Source organism: Pseudophryne corroboree, chromosome 2, assembly GCF_028390025.1.
Source record: "Pseudophryne corroboree isolate aPseCor3 chromosome 2, aPseCor3.hap2, whole genome shotgun sequence".
Classification (NCBI taxonomy): Eukaryota; Metazoa; Chordata; class Amphibia; order Anura; family Myobatrachidae; genus Pseudophryne; species Pseudophryne corroboree.
In genome coordinates, this window is record NC_086445.1 from 936,717,264 (window position 1) to 936,742,407 (window position 25,144).

Sequence of the window (25,144 nt, forward strand, 5' to 3'; positions counted from 1 at the left end):
TCCCAGGAGAGTAGTCAAGTATGGGATTCAGACAGGCCCGCCTCCTACTCCCCACTGATGTCTCTATGCGTGCTCAGTGCTGTACCCTTAGGAGCACATTCAGAGTTACACACAAGTCTGTATTGTGCGCATACACCACTATCTGCACCTACAAGTAATCCAGAGTCACAGGCCGTGGGGGCTTGCTGTTACTGGTCCCAATATTTATTTATTACCAGTTACTCATAAAGCGCAGCAAATTCCGTTGCGTTTAACAATATTCCAACTGGGAATGCCCATATGCAGCATATTAGGTAGGTTACATAGGGAACAGTCCCTTGGTACTATAGTCCCTGTGCTTCTAAAGAAAAGATGTCACTGCTGAAACGTCATACTGTAGTTAAATCATTGAACTTTTAATCAAAATGTAAAGAAATCAACATCCATATTGACAAGACACATACAGTATTTAAAAAAAAATAAGGCACTCGTTAGGGTTTCTTATCCTGTGACCCTCACGTTCTCTATGAGATTAATATCACCGCTTTCCCGTGCAGTGTTTTCTGTGGCTGCACAATATATACATCTTACGAAACCGTTTTCTAGCTTCATTTGATCTGATTTACACATATACACAACATTACTTACAGCCTTATATAAATATTTCATTTACAGTATAGATATATACTGCCCATATATGCAGTACACATGCGTTCTGATTACCTACAGTATGTACATTATATACCTATCAGAAAAATGACGTCATGTCAGCACTGAGGTTACAGTATCACAGGCGATTTACTAAAGGCCAAACTGCTGTGAAAACGAAAGGAAATGGCTATTTTATAAAGCACCACATTAAAAACCACTGTCCTGATTTACCAAGCTGTGGTTTGTCACGCCAGGAGAATGTGAGAGATAAAAACAACATAAACTCTGTTTAAATATATATATAATATATAACTGGAGAACGTTTTGCATAATGTTATACTCCCAGGTATGCCAGTATGGAGTGCCAGCATTGCTCATCCTTTATGTATTCCAGTTATGTGTGTGCCCCAGCCAATCATATAAACAAGGCTCAGCGCCCCGTGGTTGGCACAGCCGTCTGTTCTCCAGTCCTTTCCGCGTATAGACATTAAATAAGTAGGCAGTGCAGTCCAGACTCAAGGAGGTAACGGAAACATTTCCCAAACATGTCATTTTGATCCAGTGACGTTACTGTGCTCAATACGTTCCTGGCAAGTGCAATCCCAACCAGGCAATCTGGCCTTTTGGTTGGCACAGGCAGGTAAATGCCTCTTCTGAAGAAACCTCAATCCACTTTCCTGGCTCCATGTCAAGCACATTAGTAGAGCAGCGATCCCGTGACTTCTGTAGGGGGATTCGTGTAGTTCTCACCTTCCACAGCGTAAGTGCAGAGACCATGCCGTTCTGACAGTTCATGTCTCAGAGACGTTCACAGTATCTCAATGTCCCATTTCTGTGTGAGGGCGCTGTCCTGGACTCTGTTTACTATCAAGTAGTTCTGATCGTAGTAGTTTCCACCTGCAGGTGTAAGTTACATGTTATTGGTCACTGCGCCACAGATGAAGTAAAAGTGAGTGAGAAAGTATTATGCCAACAAACAAATAATCCACAGGTGACGGGTTATTCTGTGTCACCATCCACTTCAACTCCAGGACATTCGGAAAAGCAGGAGATGAAGACTAAGGGGTATATTCAATTAGGGTCGGAAACTGCCGTCTGACGAAAAGACGTCAGTTTTCGACTTTTTAAGGTCGAACAGTGATTCGACTTATTCAGTCCCATCAGTTTTTATTCGACAAGTCGTGGAATTCGACTTGTCGAATGGTACGTGAATCGGCAGTATAGCTGCCAATTCACGTACTTTTGAGTGAAACGGAGCAAAATTCGACAGGATTTGGCCCCGTTTCCGACCATCTCAGTTTGACATAAAAAAATGTCGGACTCAGATGTGAGACTCAAAAGTCGAATTGAGATTAAATTGAATAGGGGTTGTCTAATCCATTCCGACAAATGCATGTCGGAATGGATCCGACCCTAATTGAATATACCCCTAAGGGGCAAATCCAATTTCAATATAAAAAAAAACACACACACAAAAAAAGGGATTTTAACATTAACGAAAATGTACCTAGTGGTATTCCTGGCATGGCTGTTGGATATAGTGTTTGTTTACAAGCTTGCACAACTTCAAATCACGCTAAGCTGATGTGATAGAAAGGGACACAGAGCGCCACGGTCAGTTAGTGCGTGGCCCCTCCGGAGACTGAATTATTAATACATTATTGTGCTATGGCATCCAGTATCACTGTGATAAGCAGTGATAACTGATGTAATTAACAGTGCAGAGATAAGCAAGCCCTTCATACATCTCTCCCTAAATACAAGTGTGCTCTGACCACTGTCACACATACCTAGAAACCCCCTTTCCTGTAGACACCAGGGACGTGCAGTCAGGGTAGGCAGGGTGGCAGAGTCTCCCCTGTCATACTCCCTATCAAACTCCTGGGATTTTATATAAAAACGATTAGAAAAAATAAGAATTTACTCACCGGTAATTCTATTTCTCGTAGTCCGTAGTGGATGCTGGGGACTCCGTAAGGACCATGGGGAATAGACGGCTCCGCAGGAGACTGGGCACACTAAAAGAAAGATTTGGTACTACCTGGTGTGCACTGGCTCCTCCCTCTATGCCCCTCCTCCAGACCTCAGTTAGGATACTGTGCCCGGAAGAGCTGACACAATAAGGAAAGTATTTTGAATCCCGGGTAAGACTCATACCAGCCACACCAATCACACCGTATAACTCGTGATATTTTACCCAGTTAACAGTATGAATAACAACTGAGCCTCTCAACAGATGGCTCAACAATAACCCTTTAGTTAGGCAATAACTATATACAAGTATTGCAGACAATCCGCACTTGGGATGGGCGCCCAGCATCCACTACGGACTACGAGAAATAGAATTACCGGTGAGTAAATTCTTATTTGCTCTGACGTCCTAGTGGATGCTGGGGACTCCGTAAGGACCATGGGGATTATACCAGAGCTCCCAAACGGGCGGGAGAGTGCGGATGACTCTGCAGCACCGAATGAGAGAACTCAAGGTCCTCCTCAGCCAGGGTATCAAATTTGTAGAATTTTGCAAACGTGTTTGCCCCTGACCAAGTAGCAGCTCGGCAAAGTTGTAAAGCCGAGACCCCTCGGGCAGCCGCCCAAGATGAGCCCACCTTCCTCGTGGAATGGGCTTTCACTGATTTAGGATGCGGCAAACCAGCCGCAGAATGCGCCAGCTGAATTGTGCTACAAATCCAGCGAGCAATAGTCTGCTTAGAAGCAGGAGCACCCATTTTGTTGGGTGCATACAGGATAAAAAGCGAGTCAGTCTTCCTGACTCCAGCCGTCCTGGAAACATAAATTTTCAAGGCCCTGACTACGTCCAGTAACTTGGAATCCTCCAAGTCCTTAGTAGCCGCAGGCACTACAATAGGTTGGTTCAAGTGAAAAGCTGATACCACCTTAGGGAGAAACTGGGGACGAGTCCTCAATTCTGCCCTATCCATATGGAAAATCAGATAAGGGCTTTTACACGACAAAGCCGCCAATTCTGACACACGCCTGGCCGAAGCCAAGGCCAATAACATGACCACTTTCCACGTGAGATATTTTAGATCCACGGTTTTAAGTGGTTCAAACCAATGTGATTTTAGGAAACCCAACACCACATTGAGATCCCAAGGTGCCACAGGAGGCACAAAGGGGGCTGAATATGAAGCACTCCCTTTACAAAAGTCTGAACTTCAGGCAGTGAAGCCAGTTCTTTCTGGAAGAAAATCGACAGAGCCGAAATCTGGACCTTAATGGAACCCAATTTTAGGCCCATAGTCACTCCTGACTGTAGGAAGTGCAGAAAACGACCCAGCTGAAATTCCTCTGTGGGGGCCTTCCTGGCCTCACACCACGCAACATATTTTCGCCAAATGCGGTGATAATGGTTTGCGGTTACATCTTTCCTGGCTTTTATCAGCGTAGGAATGACTTCCTCCGGAATGCCCTTTTCCTTTAGGATCAGGAATTCAACCGCCATGCCGTCAAACGCAGCCGCGGTAAGTCTTGGAACAGACAGGGCCCCTGCTGTAGCAGATCCTGTCTGAGCGGTAGAGGCCATGGGTCCTCTGATAACATTTCTTGAAGTTCCGGGTACCAAGCTCTTCTTGGCCAATCCGGAACCACGAATATCATTCTTACTCCTCGCCTTCTTATTATTCTCAGTACCTTTGGTATGAGGGGCAGAGGAGGGAACACATAGACCGACTGGTACACCCACGGTGTCACTAGCGCGTCCACAGCTATCGCATGAGGGTCCCTTGACCTGGCGCAATATTTCTTTAGCTTTTTGTTGAGGCGGGACGCCATCATGTCCACCTGTGGCCTTTCCCAACGGTTTACCAACAGTAGGAAGACTTCTGGATGAAGTCCCCACTCTCCCGGGTGTAGGTCGTGTCTGCTGAGGAAGTCTGCTTCCCAGTTGTCCACTCCCGGAATGAACACTGCCGACAGTGCTATTATGTGATCTTCCGCCCATCGGAGAATCCTTGTGGCTTCTGCCATCGCCATCCTGCTTCTTGTGCCACCCTGTCGGTTTACATGGGCGACTGCCGTGATGTTGTCTGACTGGATCAGTACCGGCTGGTTTTGAAGCAGGGGTTTTGCCTGACTTAGGGCATTGTAAATGGCCCTTAGTTCCAGAATATTTATGTGCAGGGAAGTCTCCTGACTTGACCATAGTCCTTGGAAGTTTCTTCCCTGTGTGACTGCTCCCCAGCCTCGAAGGCTGGCATCCGTGGTCACCAGGACCCAGTCCTGTATGCCGAATCTGCGGCCCTCTAGAAGATGAGCACTCTGCAGCCACCACAGTAGAGACACCCTGGTCCTTGGAGACAGGGTTATCAGTTGATGCATCTGAAGATGCGATCCCGACCACTTGTCCAAGAGATCCCACTGGAAGGTCCTTGCATGGAACCTGCTGAATGGAATTGCTTCGTATGAAGCCACCATTTTTCCCAGGACTCGCGTGCAGTGATGCACCGATACCCGTTTTGGTTTTAGGAGGTCTCTGACTAGAGATGACAGCTCCTTGGCTTTCTCCTGCGGGAGAAACACTTTTTTCTGTTCTGTGTCCAGAATCATCCCCAGGAACAGTAAGCGTTTGGAAGGAACCAGTTGTGACTTTGGGATGTTTAGAATCCAGCCATGCTGTTGTAGCACTTCCCGAGATAGTGCTACTCCGACCAGTAACTGCTCCCTGGACCTCGCCTTTATAAGGGGATCGTCCAAGTACGGGATAATTAAAACTCCCTTTTTTCGAAGGAGTATCATCATTTCTGCCATTACCTTGGTAAACACCCTCGGTGCCGTGGACAGTCCAAACGGTAGTGTCTGGAATTGGTAATGACAATCCTGTACCACAAATCTGAGGTACTCCTGGTGAGGACGGTAAATTGGGACATGCAGGTAAGCATCCTTGATGTCCAGGGATACCATGTAATCCCCCTCTTCCAGGCTTGCAATAACCGCCCTGAGCGATTCCATCTTGAACTTTGATTTTTTTATGTATGTGTTCAAAGATTTCAAATTTAAAATGGGTCTCACCGAACCGTCCGGTTTCGGTACCACAAACAGTGTGGAATAGTAACCCCGTCCTTGTTGAAGTAGGGGTACTTTTACTATCACCTGCTGGGAATACAGCTTGTGAATTGCCTCTAGTACAGCCTCCCTGCTCGAGGCAATTGTCGGTAAGGCCGATTTGAGGAAACGGCGGGGGGGGGGGGGGGTCGTCTCGAATTCCAGCTTGTACCACTGAGATACTACTTGAAGGATCCAGGGATCCACCCGTGAGCGAACCCACTGATCGCTGAAATTTTTGAGGCGGCCCCCCACCGAACCTGGCTCCGCCTGTGGAGCCCCACCGTCATGCGGCGGATTTGGAAGAAGCGGGGGAGGACTTTTGTTCCTGGGAACCTGCTGCGTGGTGCAGCTTTTTTCCCCTTCCTCTGCCTCTAGACAGAAAGGACCCGCCTTTTCCCCGCCTGTTTTTCTGGGTTCGAAAGGACTGCACCTGATAGTACAGCGCTTTCTTAGGCTGTGTGGGGACATGGGGTAAAAATGCTGACTTCCCAGCTGTTGCTGTGGAAACAAGGTCTGAGAGACCGTCCCCGAATAACTCCTCACCCTTATAAGGCAAAACTTCCATGTGCCTTTTAGAATCTGCATCCCCTGTCCACTGCCGAGTCCATAAGCCTCTCCTAGCAGAAATGGACAATGCACTTATTCTAGATGCCAGCCGGCAGATCTCCCTCTGTGCATCTCTCATGTACAAGACTGAGTCTTTTATATGCTCTATGGTAAGCAATATAGTGTCCCTGTCCAGGGTGTCAATATTTTTTGACAGGGAATCTGACCAAGCAGCAGCAGCACTGCACATCCACGCTGAAGCAATAGCTGGTCTCAGTATAACACCAGTGTGTGTATATATAGACTTTAGGATAGCCTCCTGCTTTCTATCAGCAGGTTCCTTTAGGGCGGCCGTATCCGGAGACGGTAGTGCCACCTTTTTAGACAAACGTGTGAGCGCTTTATCCACTCTAGGGGGAGTTTCCCAACGTGACCTATCCTCTGGCGAGAAAGGGAACGCCATTAGTAATTTTTTTGTAATCACCATTTTCTTATCAGGGAAAGCCCACGCTTCTTCACACACTTCATTTAACTCTTCAGATGGGGGAAAAACTATTGGTAGTTTTTTCTCCCCAAACATAATACCCTTTTTTGAGGTACCTGGGTTTATATCAGAAAGGTGTAAAACCTCTTTCATTGCCTCAATCATGCCACGAATGGCCCTAGTGGACATTAAATTTGACTCATCGTCGTCGACACTGGTATCAGTATCCGTGTCGACATCTGTGTCTGCCATCTGAGGTAGTGGGCGTTTTAGAGCCCCTGATGGCCATTGAATTGCCTGGGCAGGCACGGGCTGAGAAGCCGGCTGTCCCGTATTTGGCCTGTCGTCAAATTTTTTATGTAAGGAGTCGACACTTGCACGTAATTCCTTCCATAAGTCCATCCACTCAGGTGTCTGCCCCGCAGGGGGTGACATCACATTTATAGGCATCTGCTCCGCCTCCACATAAGTCTCCTCATCAAACATGTCGACACAGCCGTACCGACACACCGCACACACAGAGAATGCTCTTAAAGGAGACAGGACCCCACAAAAGCCCTTTGGGGAGACAGAGATAGAGTATGCCAGCACACACCAGAGCACTATATAATGCAGGGACTAACTGAATTATGTCCCCTATAGCTGCTATAATATTTACTGCGCCTCAAATCAGTGCCCCCCCTCTTTTTTTTACCCTTTTCTGTTGTGTTGACTGCAGGGGAGAGTCAGGGAGCTTCCTTCCAGCGGAACTGTGAGGGAATAATGGCGCCGGTGTGCTGAGGGAGATGGCTCCGCCCCTTTTTCGGCGGACTTTTCTCCCGCTTTTTTCTGTATTCTGGCAGGGGTAATTACCACATATATAGCCTCTGGGGCTATATATTGTGGTTATTTTGCCAGCCAAGGTGATATTATTGCTGCTCAGGGCGCCCCCCCTTAGCGCCCTGCACCCTCAGTGACCGGAGTGTGAAGTGTGTATGAGGAGCAATGGCGCACAGCTGCAGTGCTGTGCGCTACCTTGGTGAAGACTGAAGTCTTCTGCCGCCGCTTTTCCGGACCATCTTCTTGCTTCTGGCTCTGTAAGGGGGACGGCGGCGCGGCTCCGGGAACGAACACCAAGGACTGGGCCTGCGGTCGATCCCTCTGGAGCTAATGGTGTCCAGTAGCCTAAGAAGCCCAAGCTAGCTGCAAGCAGGTAGGTTCGCTTCTTCTCCCCTTAGTCCCTCGTTGCAGTGAGCCTGTTGCCAGCAGGTCTCACTGTAAAATAAAAAACCTAACATATACTTTCTTTCTAGGAGCTCAGGAGAGCCCCTAGTGTGCATCCAGCTCGGCCGGGCACAGAAATCTAACTGAGGTCTGGAGGAGGGGCATAGAGGGAGGAGCCAGTGCACACCAGGTAGTACCAAATCTTTCTTTTAGTGTGCCCAGTCTCCTGCGAAGCCGTCTATTCCCCATGGTCCTTACGGAGTCCCCAGCATCCACTAGGACGTCAGAGAAATACAAAGATAATATTTATAACATAAACATCTTCTTTGTTTATTGTAATCCTTTTTATTGCTCACACTCACCAGCCTTGTGGCCATCCCTGGAGCTGCAGGGAGATGAGAGATGAGGCAACAGCAGCTCTGCCTCGGTTCTACACTGACATGCTGCTATGCAGAGCTGGGGGCAGGGCCACACCATGGATAGTAACTCTGCACATAAAGGGAGCTAATAGAGGCATGCCTCTGAGTGTGGGGGTGTGCCTTGTGCACTGATGTGTCATGTGACCAGGAAGTGCACTATAGCCAGAGCTCAGTCAGCAGCAGCAAGAGAAGACACAGGAATGCAGGTAGGAGACTCAATGGACACTGTAGCTTAGTGTAGTGAGGGGAGAGTTACAGTGAGTAGGGGGTGAGACAGGCTCCCAGCATTCAGACCCATTCCCTTGTGTGCCTCCCCAGCCATTCACCTCCCCGCACGTCACTGGTAGATACAGGACTGATATAAAATAAAATACATTATGAAGCAGATGTATTTTACCTTTAATATCTAGAACAAGGTCATCACTTATGTACGAAGCGATTGTCCCGTCTTTATTGATTGTCCACTTCTGCCGATTTTTCCCATGTTCAGACCACAAGGACACCTTTGACCCAGGTAGGTTTCTTCCTCCAATGATATCTAAGCATGAATCATTTGCCTGACAAACAGATGCAAAAATCAATGTAATTAATGATGCATTAAGACACAGAGACTACATGACCCTTAGTGCAAAGCACTAAACTGTTTAGTGAGGTTCATCCTCTGCAATTAATGCTATTACAGTATTTTAGGCTACGCCTCTCACCTTACTTATGACCTTCTACTATACTTGGTGCTGCTCTAGTTAAATGTGTAGACAAGCGGTGAAATCGCTTCAATTCTGGCCGTTGTAGTCATTACAGAATAAACATCCAGCATGGTGATAGTCTGTGTACTACACTACTAATGTATCTTCAGTTCATGCTACAGTATATATGGATGGACGGCTGACATTAATGCCTTACAGTGAAAGTAATAGGATCTTTATTGGGCATTTACAATAACTAGGACTACAAAAGAATAAAATCAATCTGGTTGTTTGCTCTTCATTACAGCACCTTTTTTCTCTGCACCGGTCTTCTGACAGGTCATTATTTTTTTCTACTTCATTCTTAAGAAAACAATACATTTTTAGCTTCACACCTTCATATTTCTGATGATATGTCCCTATGGTAGATTTCATCTAGTGGGGAACAGAAATATTTCAGGTAATTATATGTTAGGATATGTCACTGAGACCCTATGAAAATACTTGTCCAGAAGAGAATGACAATCTGTGGATGTTCCTGGATGTGGGGCATAGCTACATTACCCAGTGTCCTTGGCCTAAGCCTGCACTCACACTTACGCTATTTTATCTGGTTTCCAGACAATTGAATGCATGAGAACCAAATGGAAGGTGCCGTAAAACAGAATAAAAATTACTTTTATGGCACAAATCCCCTCTGTGCTGACGCTACACTGTATGTTGTGCTGCCCTATATGCAATGTCGCAAGTTACAATTTTCATCCATTTTTATTCAGTCAATTGAATTCAATAATGGCATAAAAGGAGCATAAAACACCTTTCTGCATAAACATTTCATGATAAGAGTAAAAAACTAATGTTAGTAGCTGTGATATAATTTCCCAAGCTCATAGTATAAGCTGCTGCTCCCCTGCTTACAGTATATACTGCCATTCCCACCTAGCGAGCCATCAACAGCGCCACGGCAGAGGGACTATTGCTGCACACTCATAGTAAGAACCACTGATCCCATAAAGTATACACCTGTAACACCTCCATTTTTCCGATTCCAGCAGTGGGCCTTACCCTGGGAGCGGGCATGGGTGAAATATGCCCAATAAGGAGTCTATTGAGCGTAATTCACTTCATGTCTCTAATGGCACATGATTAGTGGGAGGAGCCGCATTGAGAGCGTTGTGACAGGCTAATTAATATCCTATCATTGCTGTTTCTTTTAGTAGGTCGCAATACTGGGTGCGTGTGTGTGCGGGGAGGGGGGTGTCCAGTCACATAGTCAACAGTTACCATGCCAACATTCATGATGTTGACATCACAATGTTGGCACTAGAATGCCGACAAGTTCACGTCAGTATGTCAAATGTGGCCACGTGAAATGTCGACATTCTCAGAATGCCGCCAGTTAGGGTTAGGTGCCACCGGATAGGATTAGGCTGTGGGGCAAAGGAGGCTAGGGCTAGGCACTAGGGGCAGTGTTAGAGTTGGGCACTCACTGAAACGCCACTCTATCAGGCATCTGTGTCGGAAATGACTGTCGCATGACCGCCGGGCCCTGGAAATCACGCTGGAGACGTGCAGCCATTGGGATCAGGTAAGTGAATGCTAGGCCACCAGGGACATTAAGTCGACATTCTGCCATGTCAACATGTCATCCATGGACACATGATGGATGTTGAATGGTCACTTTCGACCTAACATACCACACTCCTACTGGGATAGGCCGGTACTGAAGTTATTTCTAAGCACGGAGGTCCCAACAGCAAGTATATTCCTTGACAAAGCCACCACATGGGAGGACGGAGGCTCTTTCTGTAATGGTGGGGAATAGGCAATTGCCTTGACAACCTGCCCCATTGACAATCTGGTAATGTCTATTTGACAGATATTTTTTGCATATTTCATGTATGACCTTAAGAACGATGAATGTTATATTTACCTTTGATTTCAGGAGCCCTCTGCAGAAGTACCAGATCTGGGTACTCTGCCCGTTCCTTGCCGAAATGCTGACAAATGTCGCCCTTGTATCTGACAGTTTCCCGGTGACTGTCAAGTACTTGTCTCTGTGCCTGTTTCTAACCATGAAGTATACGGCTGGCTAGAAGAAAAATAATGTGGATGGATTAATGACTTATCATAAAAAAGCACCTTTGACAATGTATTGATCACAAAATTCCTGCATAAGTTTGGCCGGTGCCTTATATCACCTCCTACTGGAGGACCCTGCTTTTTCCACCTCTGGCTTCCTGCTTAATGTCTTCTGCTTCCACACATCATGACACTGCCCCTGTCATGTGCAGTCCTGTCTCCACTAACAACACCATGTGAGAGGGTGGGTCGTTGCCCCCTACCGCTCCTGAAATGTACTGTGCTGGTTGGCTACACTCATGTCATGACGACACATACCGAACAAGCTGGAGAGGAAGATTTATAACAAAATGATGTTCTGACAAACTAAATTATATAATAAGAATTTACTTACCGATAATTCTATTTCTCATAGTCCGTAGTGGATGCTGGGGACTCCGTAAGGACCATGGGGAATAGCGGCTCCGCAGGAGACTGGGCACATCTAAAGAAAGCTTTAGGACTACCTGGTGTGCACTGGCTCCTCCCCCTATGACCCTCCTCCAAGCCTCAGTTAGGATACTGTGCCCGGACGAGCGTACACAATAAGGAAGGATTTTGAATCCCGGGTAAGACTCATACCAGCCACACCTATCACACCGTATAACCTGTGATCTGAACCCAGTTAACAGCATGATAACAGAGGAGCCTCTGAAAGATGGCTCACAACAATAATAACCCGATTTTTGTAACAATAACTATGTACAAGTATTGCAGACAATCCGCACTTGGGATGGGCGCCCAGCATCCACTACGGACTATGAGAAATAGAATTATCGGTAAGTAAATTATTATTTTCTCTAACGTCCTAAGTGGATGCTGGGGACTCCGTAAGGACCATGGGGATTATACCAAAGCTCCCAAACGGGCGGGAGAGTGCGGATGACTCTGCAGCACCAAATGAGAGAACTCCAGGTCCTCCTCAGCCAGGATATCAATTTTGTAGAATTTTACAAACGTATTTGCTCCTGACCAAGTAGCTGCTCGGCAAAGTTGTAAAGCCGAGACCCCTCGGGCAGCCGCCCAAGATGAGCCCACCTTCCTTGTGGAGTGGGCATTTACAGATTTTTGGCTGTGGCAGGCCTGCCACAGAATGTGCAAGCTGAATTGTACTACAAATCCAACGAGCAATAGTCTGCTTAGAAGCAGGAGCACCCAGCTTGTTGGGTGCATACAGGATAAACAGCGAGTCAGATTTCCTGACTCCAGCCGTCCTGGAAACATATATTTTCAGGGCACTGACAACGTCTAGCAACTTGGAGGCCTCCAAGTCCCTAGTAGCCGCAGGCACCACCAATAGGTTGGTTCAGGTGAAACGCTGAAACCAGCTTGGGGAGAAACTGAGGACGAGTCCTCAATTCCGCCCTGTCCGAATGGAAAATCAGATAAGGGCTTTTTCAGGATAAAGCCGCCAATTCTGACACGCGCCTGGCCCAGGCCAGGGCCAACAGCATGACCACTTTTCATGTGAGATATTTTAACTCCACAGATTTAAGTGGTTCAAACCAATGTGACTTTTGGAACCCAAAACTACATTGAGATCCCAAAGTGCCACTGGAGGCACAAAAGGAGGCTGTATATGCAGTACCCCTTTTACAAACGTCTGAACTTCAGGGACTGAAGCTAGTTTTTTTTTGGAAGAAAATTGACAGGGCCGAAATTTGAACCTTAATGGACCCCAATTTCAGGCCCATAGACACTCCTGTTTGCAGGAAATGTAGGAATCGACCCAGTTGAATTTCCTCCGTCGGGCCTTACTGGCCTCGCACCACGCAACATATTTTCGCCAATTGCGGTGATAATGTTTTTTTTGGCGGTTACATCCTTCCTGGCTTTGATCAGGATAGGGATGACTTCATCCGGAATGCCTTTTTTCCTTCAGGATCCGGCGTTCAACCGCCATGCCGTCAAACGCAGCCGCGGTAAGTCTTGGAACAGACAGGGTCCTTGCTGGAGCAGGTCCCTTCTTAGAGGTAGAGGCCACGGATCTTCCGTGAGCATCTCTTGAAGTTCCGGTTACCAAGTCCTTTTTGGCCAATCCGGAACCACGAATATAGAGCTTACTCCTCTCCATCTTATCAATCTCAGTACCTTGGGTATGAGAGGCAGAGGAGGGAACACATACCCTGACTGGTACACCCACGGTGTTACCAGAGCTTCTACAGCTTATTGCCTGAGGGTCCCTGGACCTGGCGCAATACCTGTCGAGTTTTTAATCATGTGGAAGACTTCTGGGTGAAGTCCCCACTCTCCCGGGTGGAGGTCGTGCTGAGGAAGTCTGCTTCCCAGTTGTCCACTCCCGGAATGAATACTGCTGACAGTGCTATCACATGATTTTCCGCCCAGCGAAGAATCCTTGCAGCTTCTGCCATTGCCCTCCTGCTTCTTGTGCCACCCTGTCTGTTTACGTGGGTGACTGCCGTGATGTTGTCCGACTGGATCAACACCGGCTGACCTTGAAGCAGAGGTCTTGCTAAGCTTAGAGCATTGTAAATGTCCCTTAGCTTCAGGATATTTATGTGAAGTGATGTCTCCAGGCTTGACCATAAGCCCTGGATATTCCTTCCCTGTGTGACTGCTCCCCAGCCTCGCAGGCTGGCATCCGTGGTCACCAGGACCCAGTCCTGAATGCCTAATCTGCGGCCCTCTAGAAGATGAGCACTCTGCAACCACCACAGGAGGGACACCCTTGTCCTTGGTGACAGGGTTATCCGCTGATGCATCTGAAGATGCGACCCGGACCATTTGTCCAGCAGGTCCCACTGGTGCGTGGAATCTGTCGAATGGGATTGCTTCGTAGGAAGCCACCATTTTACCCAGAACCCTTGTGCATTGATGCACTGAGACTTGGCTCGGTTTTAGAAGGTTCCTGACTAGCTCGGATAACTCCCTGGCTTTCTCCTCCGGGAGAAACACCTTTTTCTGGACTGTGTCCAGGATCATCCCTAGGAACAGAAGACACGTCGTCGGAACCAGGTGCGATTTTGGAATATTGAGAATCCAATCGTGCTGCCGCAACACTACCTGAGATAGTGCTACACCGAACTCCAACTGTTCCCTGGATCTTACCCTTATCAGGGAATTGTCCAAGTAAGGGATAACTAAAATTCACTTCCTTCGAAGGAATATCATCATTTCGGCCATTACCTTGGTAAAGACCCGGGGTGCCGTGGACCATCCATACGGCAGCGTCTGAACTGATAGTGACAGTTCTGTACCATAAACCTGAGGTACCCTTGGTGAGAAGGGTAAATTTTGACATGAAGGTAAGCATCCTTGATGTCCCGAGACATCATGTAGTCCCCTTCTTCCAGGTTCGCAATCACTGCTCTGAGTGACTCAATCTTGAATTTGAACCTCTGTATGTAAGTGTTCAAAGATTTTAGATTTAGAATCGGTCTCACCGAGCCGTCCGGCTTCGGTACCACAACAGTGTGGAATAATACCCCGTTCCCTGTTGCAGGAGGGGTATCTTGATTATCACCTGCTGGGAATACAGCTTGTGAATGGCTTCCAAAACTGTCTCCCTGTCAGAAGGAGACATCGGTAAAGCCGACTTTAGGAAACGGCGAGGGGGAGACGTCTCAAATTCTAATTTGTACCCCTGAGATATCACCTGAAGGATCCAGGGGTCTACTTGCGAGTGAGCCCACTGCGCGCTGAAATTCATTGAGACGGGCCCCCCACCGTGCCTGATTCTGCTTGTAAAGCCCCAGCGTATACTGAGGGCTTGGCAGAGGCGGGAGAGGGTTTCTGTTCCTGGGAACTGGCTGATTTCTGCAGCCTTTTTCCTCTCCCTCTGTCACGGGGCAGAAATGAGGAACCTTGTCCACGAAAAGACTGCGCCTGATAATACGGCGTCTTCTCATGCTGAGAGGCGACCTGGGGTACAAACGTGGAATTCCCAGCTGTTGCCGTGGCCACCAGGTCTGAAAGACCGACCCCAAATAACTCCTCCCCTTAATAAAGCAATACTTCCAAATGCCGTTTGGAATACGCATCACCTGACCACTGACGTGTCCATAACCCTCTACTGGTAGAAATGGACAACGCGCTTAGACTTGATGCCAGTCGGCAAATATTCCGCTGTGCATCACGCATATATAGAAATGCATCTTTTAAATGCTCTATAGGCAAAAATATACTGTCCCTATCTAGGGTATCAATATTTTCAGTCAGGGAATCCGACCACGCCAACCCAGCACTGCACATCCAGGCTGAGGCGATTGCTGGTCGCAGTATAACACCAGTATGTGTGTAAATACCTTTTAGGATACCCTCCTGCTTTCTATCAGCAGGATCCTTAAGGGCGGCCATCTCAGGCGAAGGTAGAGCCCTTACAAGCGTGTGAGCGCTTTATCCACCCTAGGGGGTGTTTCCCAACGCACCCTAACCTCTGGCGGGAAAGGATATAATGCCAATAACATTTTAGAAATTATCAGTTGTTATCGGGGGAAACCCACGCATCATCACACACCTCATTTAATTTCTCAGATTCAGGAAAACTACAGGTAGTTTTTCCTCACCGAACATAATACCCCTTTTTTGGTGGTACTCGTATTATCAGAAATGTGTAAAACATTTTTCATTGCCTCAATCATGTAACGTGTGGCCCTACTGGAAGTCACATTCGTCTCTTCACCGTCGACACTGGAGTCAGTATCCGTGTCGGCGTCTATAACTGCCATCTGAGGTAACGGGCGCTTTAGAGCCCCTGACGGCCTATGAGACGTCTGGACAGGCACAAGCTGAGTAGCCGGCTGTCTCATGTCAACCACTGTCTTTTATACAGAGCTGACACTGTCACGTAATTCCTTCCAACAGTTCATCCACTCAGGTGTCGACCCCCTAGGGGGTGACATCACTATTACAGGCAATCTGCTCCGTCTCCACATCATTTTTCTCCTCATACATGTCGACACAAAAGTACCGACATACAGCACACACACAGGGAATGCTCTGATAGAGGACAGGACCCCACTAGCCCTTTGGGGAGACAGAGGGAGAGTTTGCCAGCACACACCAGAGCGCTATATATATACAGGGATAACCTTATATAAGTGTTTTTCCCCTTATAGCTGCTGTATAGTTAATACTGCGCCTAATTAGTGCCCCCCTCTCTTTTTTAACCCTTTCTGTAGTGTAGTGACTGCAGGGGAGAGCCAGGGAGCTTCCCTCCAACGGAGCTGTGAGGGAAAATGGCGCCAGTGTGCTGAGGAGATAGGCTCCGCCCCCTTATCGGCGGCCTTATCACCCGTTTTTCTATGTATTCTGGCAGGGGTTAAATGCATCCATATAGCCCAGGAGCTATATGTGATGCATTTTTTGCCATCCAAGGTGTTTTTATTGCGTCTCAGGGCGCCCCCCCCCCAGCGCCCTGCACCCTCAGTGACCGAAGTGTGAAGTGTGCTGAGAGCAATGGCGCACAGCTGCAGTGCTGTGCGCTACCTTGTTGAAGACAGGACGTCTTCTGCCGCCGATTTTCCGGACCTCTTCTGCCTTCTGGCTCTGTAAGGGGGCCGGCGGCGCGGCTCTGGGACCCATCCAAGCTGGGCCTGTGATCGTCCCTCTGGAGCTAATGTCCAGTAGCCTAAGAAGCCCAATCCACTCTGCACGCAGGTGAGTTCGCTTCTTCTCCCCTTAGTCCCTCGATGCAGTGAGCCTGTTGCCAGCAGGTCTCACTGAAAATAAAAAACCTAATCTAAAACTTTCACTAAGAAGCTCAGGAGAGCCCCTAGTGTGCACCCTTCTCGTTCGGGCACAGAGATCTAACTGAGGCTTGGAGGAGGGTCATAGGGGGAGGAGCCAGTGCACACCAGATAGTCCTAAAGCTTTCTTTAGATGTGCCCAGTCTCCTGCGGAGCCGCTATTCCCCATGGTCCTTACGGAGTCCCCAGCATCCACTTAGGACGTTAGAGAAATATATATATATATATATATACACATCTTATCATCTTATTACTATATATTACAGCAATGTACTATAGAGACACTTTGGTCAGGAAACCCTATCAGTCATCCTATGAAAGGCAGCTATCTACAGATTCTTCCCTTCGCAGAATATTCACTGGGACCTGCAGGTTGTAACATACAGGGGGACGAAGCAAAAATTCCTTTGTCCTGACGTGTGAAACCCCTGACTGCCAGTCACTACTGTAGCCCCAAGTAGGCCGTAGGACGCCAGTAGTCATCTAATACTGACTGGGACACACAAGGGAGAGTGGGTCATTTTTATTTACTACTTTCTGCATATGCATAAGTGCAGTTATACTTTTGTGTTATATTACATTGTGGATACTAGACCAAACTGAATCAAAGTGAAACGGGGAACACACAACTGTATCAAACATTCTACAGAAGAAAAATACTAGCATCCAATCCGCTTCTAGCTATCACTTATCTAATACATTCTATAAGATAATAGCTAGATGATAATTGGTTCCTATGGGCAACATCTCTTCCCTTAAAGGCCGTATGCACGGGCCTATTTGGGGAGAGATGTGTGCTGAGCATGTGTGTGTGTGTGGGGGGGGGGGGGCGCTCATTTGACCCAGCGGGTGAAGTGAGCGACCTGCTAGATTGGCCTGCAAGCAATCTAGCACCAGCGATAGCGATGCGCGGGGCTGCGCATCGCTAGCGCTGTGAGGGGTACACACGGAGTGATCGCTGCCTAAAATCTAAGCAATCTAGTCAGATTGCTTAGATTTTAATCAGCGATCGCTCTGTGAGTACCCCCCTTTACTCTTTAGAAGGTTTGATACAACTCCCCCACTGTCTGTTACATAAAATCAAAGGGTGAGTGACAGATTCCAGCAATACAGCCTAATGTGATTTAATGATGTTGAACTATAAACAGCTGTTAACTTGTGAAGAGGTTTCTCATAGGAATAATACATACTGTAGATACGACACACAGGCGCCTCTCAGTAAAATGGATGAGTTACAATGTGAAGAAGTAGTTGTTGACCTACAACATCCTAGCAATCAGAACTGATCCTAAATGCCTAATTACAGCTGTAATAACCAGCCTACTACAGCATAACGCCCTGTATATACCTCCGCGTGTTACACTTGCAGGTCAGTATCTCACAGAAATGTTGACGTCATGGAGGAAATGTCTTCAAGAAGTTGAAAATATACAGTAACTGTAGTAAGCCACCATATTTGAATGTAAAAATGTATTACATGATAATATGAATACACATGAGTATCCCTTATCCAAAATGCTTGGGACCAGAGGTATTTTGGATATCAGATTTTTCCGTATTTTGGAATAATTGCATACCATAATGAGATATCATGAGGATGGGACCTAAGTCTAAGCACAGAATGCATTTATGTTTCATATACACCTTATACACACAGCCTGAAGGTCATTTAATAAAATATGTATAATAACTTTCTGTATTAAACAAAGTGTGTGTACATTGTGCCATCAGAAAACAAAGGTTTCACTATCTCAGTCTCACTCAAAAAAGTCCGTATTTCAGAGTATTACATATTTCGGAATATTTGGATATGGGATACTCAACCTGTATATAAATACATTTATTTTTGTCATTATTTTTCTTTTTATGATTTCCATTTTTGTATTTCTATTACACTATTTTAACATGGATGTCTTACAAAGCAGGTGGTTGGTTGGTGTATTGGTACAGTATGTACAGTATGTTCTCTAATCAAACAAATGAGGAACTATTGGGCTAGTATAATGTATATAGAACATGCTGCAGTTTGTGGTAGGCTCAGACCGTCCGTTCACATTACTAGAGTGGGTTAATGGATCCCAGTAGAATGTTTGTTTCCTCTGATCTGTTAGCTTTCTCTAATATCTAAGAAATCAGTTTACAGTCTAAGCACATTTTTGTAACGGAATGTTTTCACGATGCAGATAAAGCGGCACTACCACCTAGGAAATGATCGGGTATGGGTCATTAGGTCGGCCACTATTGGTCGACATGGTCATTAGATCGACATGAACAAGGTCTACATGGAAAAAGGTCGACATGAGTTTTTTTAACTTTTTTTGGTGTAATTTTCTTTGTAAAGTGACGGTGAACCCCAATTAGTGCACCGTGTCCCATCGCACGCAGCGCTCAGCACAGGTTACTATTCCCAATCGTAGTCCACGTGGATCGTAAATTATGAAAAAGTTCAATTTTTTTTTTTAAAAACGCATGTCGACCTAGTGACCATGTCGACCGATAGGTCGACAGTCATTATGTCGACCACTAAGTATGGTCGACCTAATGACCGTATCCCGAAATGATCTTACTAACCAGCTGCGGGGGCTGCTATGTACTGCCATCTTTCCCAATGCTTCCAGTTCTTGAACATGGAATTGGCAAATCAGTGTAGTTCACCAGTGGTTGCCGGGCAATGGGGCAGATGTATTAACCTGGACAAGGGATAAAGCAGTGATAAACCAGTGATAAGCGCAAGGTGATAACGCACCAGCCAGTCAGCAAGGATTTGAAAAATGACAGAAGCTGACTGGCTGGTGCGCTATCACCTTGCACTTATCACTGCTTTATCACTTCTTTATCCCTTCTAAAGGCTTAATACATCTGCCCCAATATGAGCTAACTCATTCACAAGCTGCTGATATAGAAATATATAGTTTTCAAATTGGTAGTGCAGCTTTACACCCATCTGATTGCACCATTTAATCTCACCATCCAAAATACAATAACAAAATGGGCATTTCTGTCTGGAAAGCGCGTGTCATGTGCCCCGCACACTGCTTCCGTGTCTTCCAACATCAATGGTAAGATTTATTCTTATATACCAAGCCATAGTATTATGAATAACATGGGCACTATAATGCCCTCTGTTGTCTTCTACTTGACACAGGAATCATGAAAACATGTCCTGTTACATACATAAACTTGGCTGCAGCCCTAATAACTGGATTTACTGCATCCCTCAGCCGACACCACCTCCTGGCATTTAAAAAAAGAAAACACTTGTGTTTCTAGAAAATCAGATTATATGATGGACAAGAGCTAATTGCCATGGCCTTGAGTTAAGCAAAGTAGCCAAACTTTTCAGACTGTCTTTTATCTTTAGGACTTGCACTACTTAATAACTAATGGCCTGTCAACAGAATTGATTCATTTCTACAGCTTGTTTTACCTGTCTTAAGGGACGCAGTGACCCAACAGCTTTCCAGCCGCTGAATTGTGACCATTTTTCAATTTTTTGGGATTCCAGTAACATCTGTCTTCCTAGGAAGTTGGCCCCTTCAAATGCAATCCAACTGGAAAAGAGCATATAAATATTAATGTAAAATGTGATCAGTACAAGACAGATGGTAATGTGGTCACAATTTTATAGTTTTGTTAACTGAGAACTTCAGCCTGGAAAAGTGGTTTGCTTACAATGTACCTTGTTTTATAGCACATAGGATAAGATGTATAGTCACCAAAGAGCTTCCGGGGCAGAGGTTATGTATTCAGCATAAGACTATTACTTGTGTATATAACTTTAGGGAACCTCACACAACGGATATAGTATGTTATGCTGGCGGTCGGGCTCCCAGCAGCCAGCATACCGGCGCCGGAATCCCAAACGCCAGCATACCGACAGCTGGGCGAGCGCAAATGAGCCTCTTGCGGGCTCGCTGCACTCGCCATGCTGCAGGCACGCCACGCTATCTATTCTCCTTCCAGGGGGGTTGTGGACCCCCAAGAGGGAGAAAAGCTGTCGGTATGCCGGCGGTCGGGATTCCAGCGCCGGTATGCTGGTCGTCGGGAGCCCGGCCACCAGGCAAACTGAAGACCACCCCACACAACTACACATAGAGAACATCCAAACTCCACCCAGATAGGGCCCAGGTCGTAATCAAACCCAGTACACCAGTGATGTGAGGCAGCAGTGCTAACCAATGTGTCACTGTCCTGTCCGTATAACACTTTGGGGCAGATGTGTCAAAGCTTGGAGAGAGATAATCAGCTTCTAACTCCCATGTTACAGGCTGCGTTTGAAAAATGACAGGAGCTGATTGGTTGGTACTTTATCTCTCTCCACTTTACCTCTCTCCAAGGTTTGATACCTCTCCCCATCTATCTGTTACTCTTCTTGACTCTAGGTGGGAGCCCAAACTGAAGCTGTGTCTAACAGCAACATAGTAGATCAGTACCAACCTGTGGGTCAGTAAGGATTGCAGATTCTGCTAAAGCCGCCATTTTTCCCATCGAGCGGCTGCGTGTGACGTCACGCAGCCACCCTGAAAATGCGCTACCCCCGCAACGGTCCGTGATCACCCCTGCCCGCTCTAGCTATCAATCTGGTAGAGGCATTCACACCCAATGCGATCAGATCACACTGGCCCGGGCTGCGCACTGGCCCCGGAATGTGACCTGAATAACCCTGTCTTCACTGTTTATGGAAGCACCCTATGCAGAAACAGTAAAAAGTCCAACTTTCCCATTAGTTCCACATCCTTCTTTAAACCTGCGTACACATCTATAGGCGATTCAGGGTCATACGCATCTCAGTCTATGGTGGAACTGGGTAGCAGCAGTCTGCTAAGCTGACAGTGTGCGTGTGCAGATATGTGTTTCCAGAAGGATCACCTGCACTAGGTATGGGGCTGATAATAATGGGGGCTATGAAACAAAGCATGCGGGATTTGGCGCTGTGGATGCACAGATATCCACAGGTAGTTCTCTAGACAATGCAAGTGCATTTGTTTCACGCAAGTCTGCATTGGCTCCACTGTGGTAGAGACTTTACACTGTGACCTCCACTAGGGCAGGGACTGCAGGGAATGACTAACCATCCTCCCTATGGGTGGTCTTCAGGTTGCCGGTGGCCGGGCTCCCGGCGACCACCATACCGGCACCGGAATCCCGACTGCCGGCATACCGACATCTTTTCTCCATCTTAGGGGTCCACGACCCCCCTGGAGGGAGAATAGATAAGCGCGCCACCGCGCCCGCACCGTGGCGAGCGCAGCGAGCCCGCAAGGGGCTCATTTGCACTCGCCCAGCTGTCGGTATGCCGGCAGTCAGGACCCCAACCACCGGCAAACCATACTACACCCCTCCTTACAGCACTCCCTAATATCTAAGTGCTGGATAAAGGTTAATAATAATAGTTCTTAAAAGAACAACTAGAAGATGCAAAATGCATCCCACAAGGGCACAAGGGTGCAGGGTAACTAGCGGATATGAATTGTGTAGTCTGCCACAGGGAACCAGTAACTGAGTAACTGTGGGAAAAATAAGGTCATATGAAGGGATCCATAGCAGTTGATCAATAGGTATATATACACGGTTGAGTCACATTATTATGACCCCCAGCTAATAGCCAGAGTAACCGCCGTGTGCAGCACAGACAGCAGCTAGACGGCTGAACCGCTGTTTTAGCCACACGTCTGGTAGCCCCCAGGTTCATTTTGACTGTGAGCTGCTCCACTGTAGCGTGTCCTTCATAGCCTGGCGTTCACTTCAGTGGTGCGCTGCGGTTTCCACGTCAGTTATTCGCAATGGCGCAGTTTGTCCAGTCACGATACACCTTCACCACAGCAGCACGCGGACAGTTCACAAACTGCGCTGTGTCAGACATACTGCCACCCTTGCCCCGAAAGCCGATAATAATCCCTTTTTGCAACCCGGATAAATCACCCCTTTTACCCATGACAGCAACGAGTGATATATGTGCAGACGGCCTATCACACATCTTATATACCCACCAAGCCAGCGCACGACACGTGACGTTCCTCATGGGCTATGCACTGCCGACGTCAAATGGGGGAGATGATCATAATAATGTGACTCGACCGTGTACATATCTATCTATCTATCTATCTATCTATCTATCTATCTATCTATCTATCTATCTATCTATCTATCTATCTATCTATCTATCTATCATCTTTATTTTTTTAAAGTTCTTATTGCATTTGCCTTTAATCACCTTCACTACAGGATGCAGGTATGAAAATACATGAATGATAGACAGTAATGTGAGCATTATAGAGTAAAGCAGTAATTATTCCTGGGCCCATCAGTTAACGCTCCCTGACCACTAATTTCCCATTTCCAGTAGTGCTGTATAATGTACATGAATGCCTGCTCTGTGATTGTGGGCTGTTGCTGTAGTTCTCTCATGTATTATTAGCAGACACTGGGCCCAGTTAGATAACAGGAACACGGAATGGCTATAAATGTACATGTAACCCTGTCATTATTACAGACTTTGATCTTCATTGTAACGGTTATTTTATATTGGTCTTTCTGATCCTTGATTTCTGAATTGGTGGCTTATCTGTGAGTAGCATTAGCAGGCTCATCTAGTAATATAGCTGAGGGGATGTCACTAAAAGCTGAACCTGATGTACTAAAATGAGGTGTTTACCATTCACCCTGTATAGTACCCACACTGAGCTGGCTGGTGGGAGCCACCACTGTTACCCTACAGGGTCTATCTCTTGTGATTGGCACGTGTTTGTTCTCTGGTACAGGCCTTAATCATTTTCAGAGAGGAAGATCCATCCATTGAATTCCTGTTATAAAAGCCTGTGCTGCATGATACATTAGGATATCCCCTGGGTTGTAAGATCCCGCCCAGATCACATTGAATATGCAATCTTTGATAAATGGACGCCTAAAACATAATACCCACAGTGTGTGTTCTTATGTCGTTGCATATAATATAACACCCTGATCTGGTTCACAAATGGAATAACTTCTAAGACCAAGTTATAATAGCTTCCTGAACTGTACCAGTGCAGCACTGGGCCTGACGTTTGTATTACATTACAAGCATGATGCCGGATTCTGATGAAGGTGCCTTTGAGAATCTCAGAAAGTCACATTACATTTCTACTGCACTATTCACAGTTTACAGCAAATGTTTGTCATTGGGTTCTGCCTGATTTATACTCTTGGGGGACATAATCTCCAGAGAATCAGGCAGAAATAGATATATAATAATCAGCGCTTTGTCTTCTCACTGCTGTGACAGATACACAGTCACACATTACTTTCCCCACGCTAACAATATTCTAGATAATTGTGGATTTACATAAAGACTCTATTTATATATTGCCCCCCACATTCTCCCACCCACCCACTATGATCTTATCAAAATAATGTTATCCCAATTTTACTTCTGCCACTAGTTACCTGCTATTGTTTATTCCCCCCCCCCCTTTTTTTTCCCAAGCCCACTGTGTGTTTTTCCTGTAATGTTAACCTCCACTGATTGCACACCCTGCCATTGCGCCCTACATACAGGGTATATCATACTACTACATAAGCGTCAGTTTTCCCATATATGAACTTGGCCCTTGTATGGCTCACCTCCCACAGTGTAACCTTCAAAGTGCGCCCAACATGGCTGCCCCATATTGTACACTTGTGGATGGGATGATGGAACCCTACTCTGGTTTTGATGGAACCCTACTCTGAACTGTAGGACTCTGAAATCACCCTCATTTTGTGTCATCTCTTCTAGGGGTAGACTATTCCACCCTGGGTAATCCTACTCTGTGCGCCCAAGATGGCTGCCGCACCTGGTACCTTATGAGGGTGGAATACACAACCCTTGGAAGTTATTACCCAAAATGCCAACACCAATCATGCATTATGCTTTCTGTGTGCTTAAGGTTTTCTTTTATGTCAGTATTGCTGTATTACTCAAATCCGCTGTATCATGTGCATTGTTTTTGATATCTGTAAAGCGTCTTGAGTCCTGTTTGAGAAAGAGCGCTATATAAATAAAATTATTATTATTATTATTATGTATGCAAGCTATACAGTAGGGGTGGGATGTAATGAAGGCAGCTGCGTAGGATGCCAGCCAAACTCTGACTTTTTTAAAGGGGCAATCATGTACAAGGCATGGTTTCGCCCTGTACATGATTGACTCTTTAAAAAACATCTGAGTTTGGCCGCCATTCCGCACAGCGGCCGAACTCGGACTTCATTACATCCTGGCCAATATCTTACTTAAACATACAGTACATACAAAACAAAAGT

The 25,144-nt window shown here is 46.5% G+C and overlaps 1 protein-coding gene across 2 annotated transcripts in view; it reads right to left on the bottom strand.

Annotated features, from left to right (window-relative positions):
- Positions 1-374: 374 nt before the first annotated feature.
- Positions 375-25,144, bottom strand: part of CRYBG3 (crystallin beta-gamma domain containing 3) — a 343,220-nt gene continuing 318,450 nt past the window's right edge. For both annotated transcript variants that reach the window (XM_063956283.1, XM_063956282.1), the window contains 4 exons: positions 20,292-20,415; positions 10,969-11,127; positions 8,747-8,906; positions 375-1,527 (listed from right to left, as the gene is read on the bottom strand). In XM_063956283.1, coding sequence (XP_063812353.1) covers positions 1,439-1,527; positions 8,747-8,906; positions 10,969-11,127; positions 20,292-20,415 — 532 coding nt within the window. In that variant the 3' untranslated portion in view covers positions 375-1,438. The remainder of the gene's footprint in view (positions 1,528-8,746; positions 8,907-10,968; positions 11,128-20,291; positions 20,416-25,144) is intronic.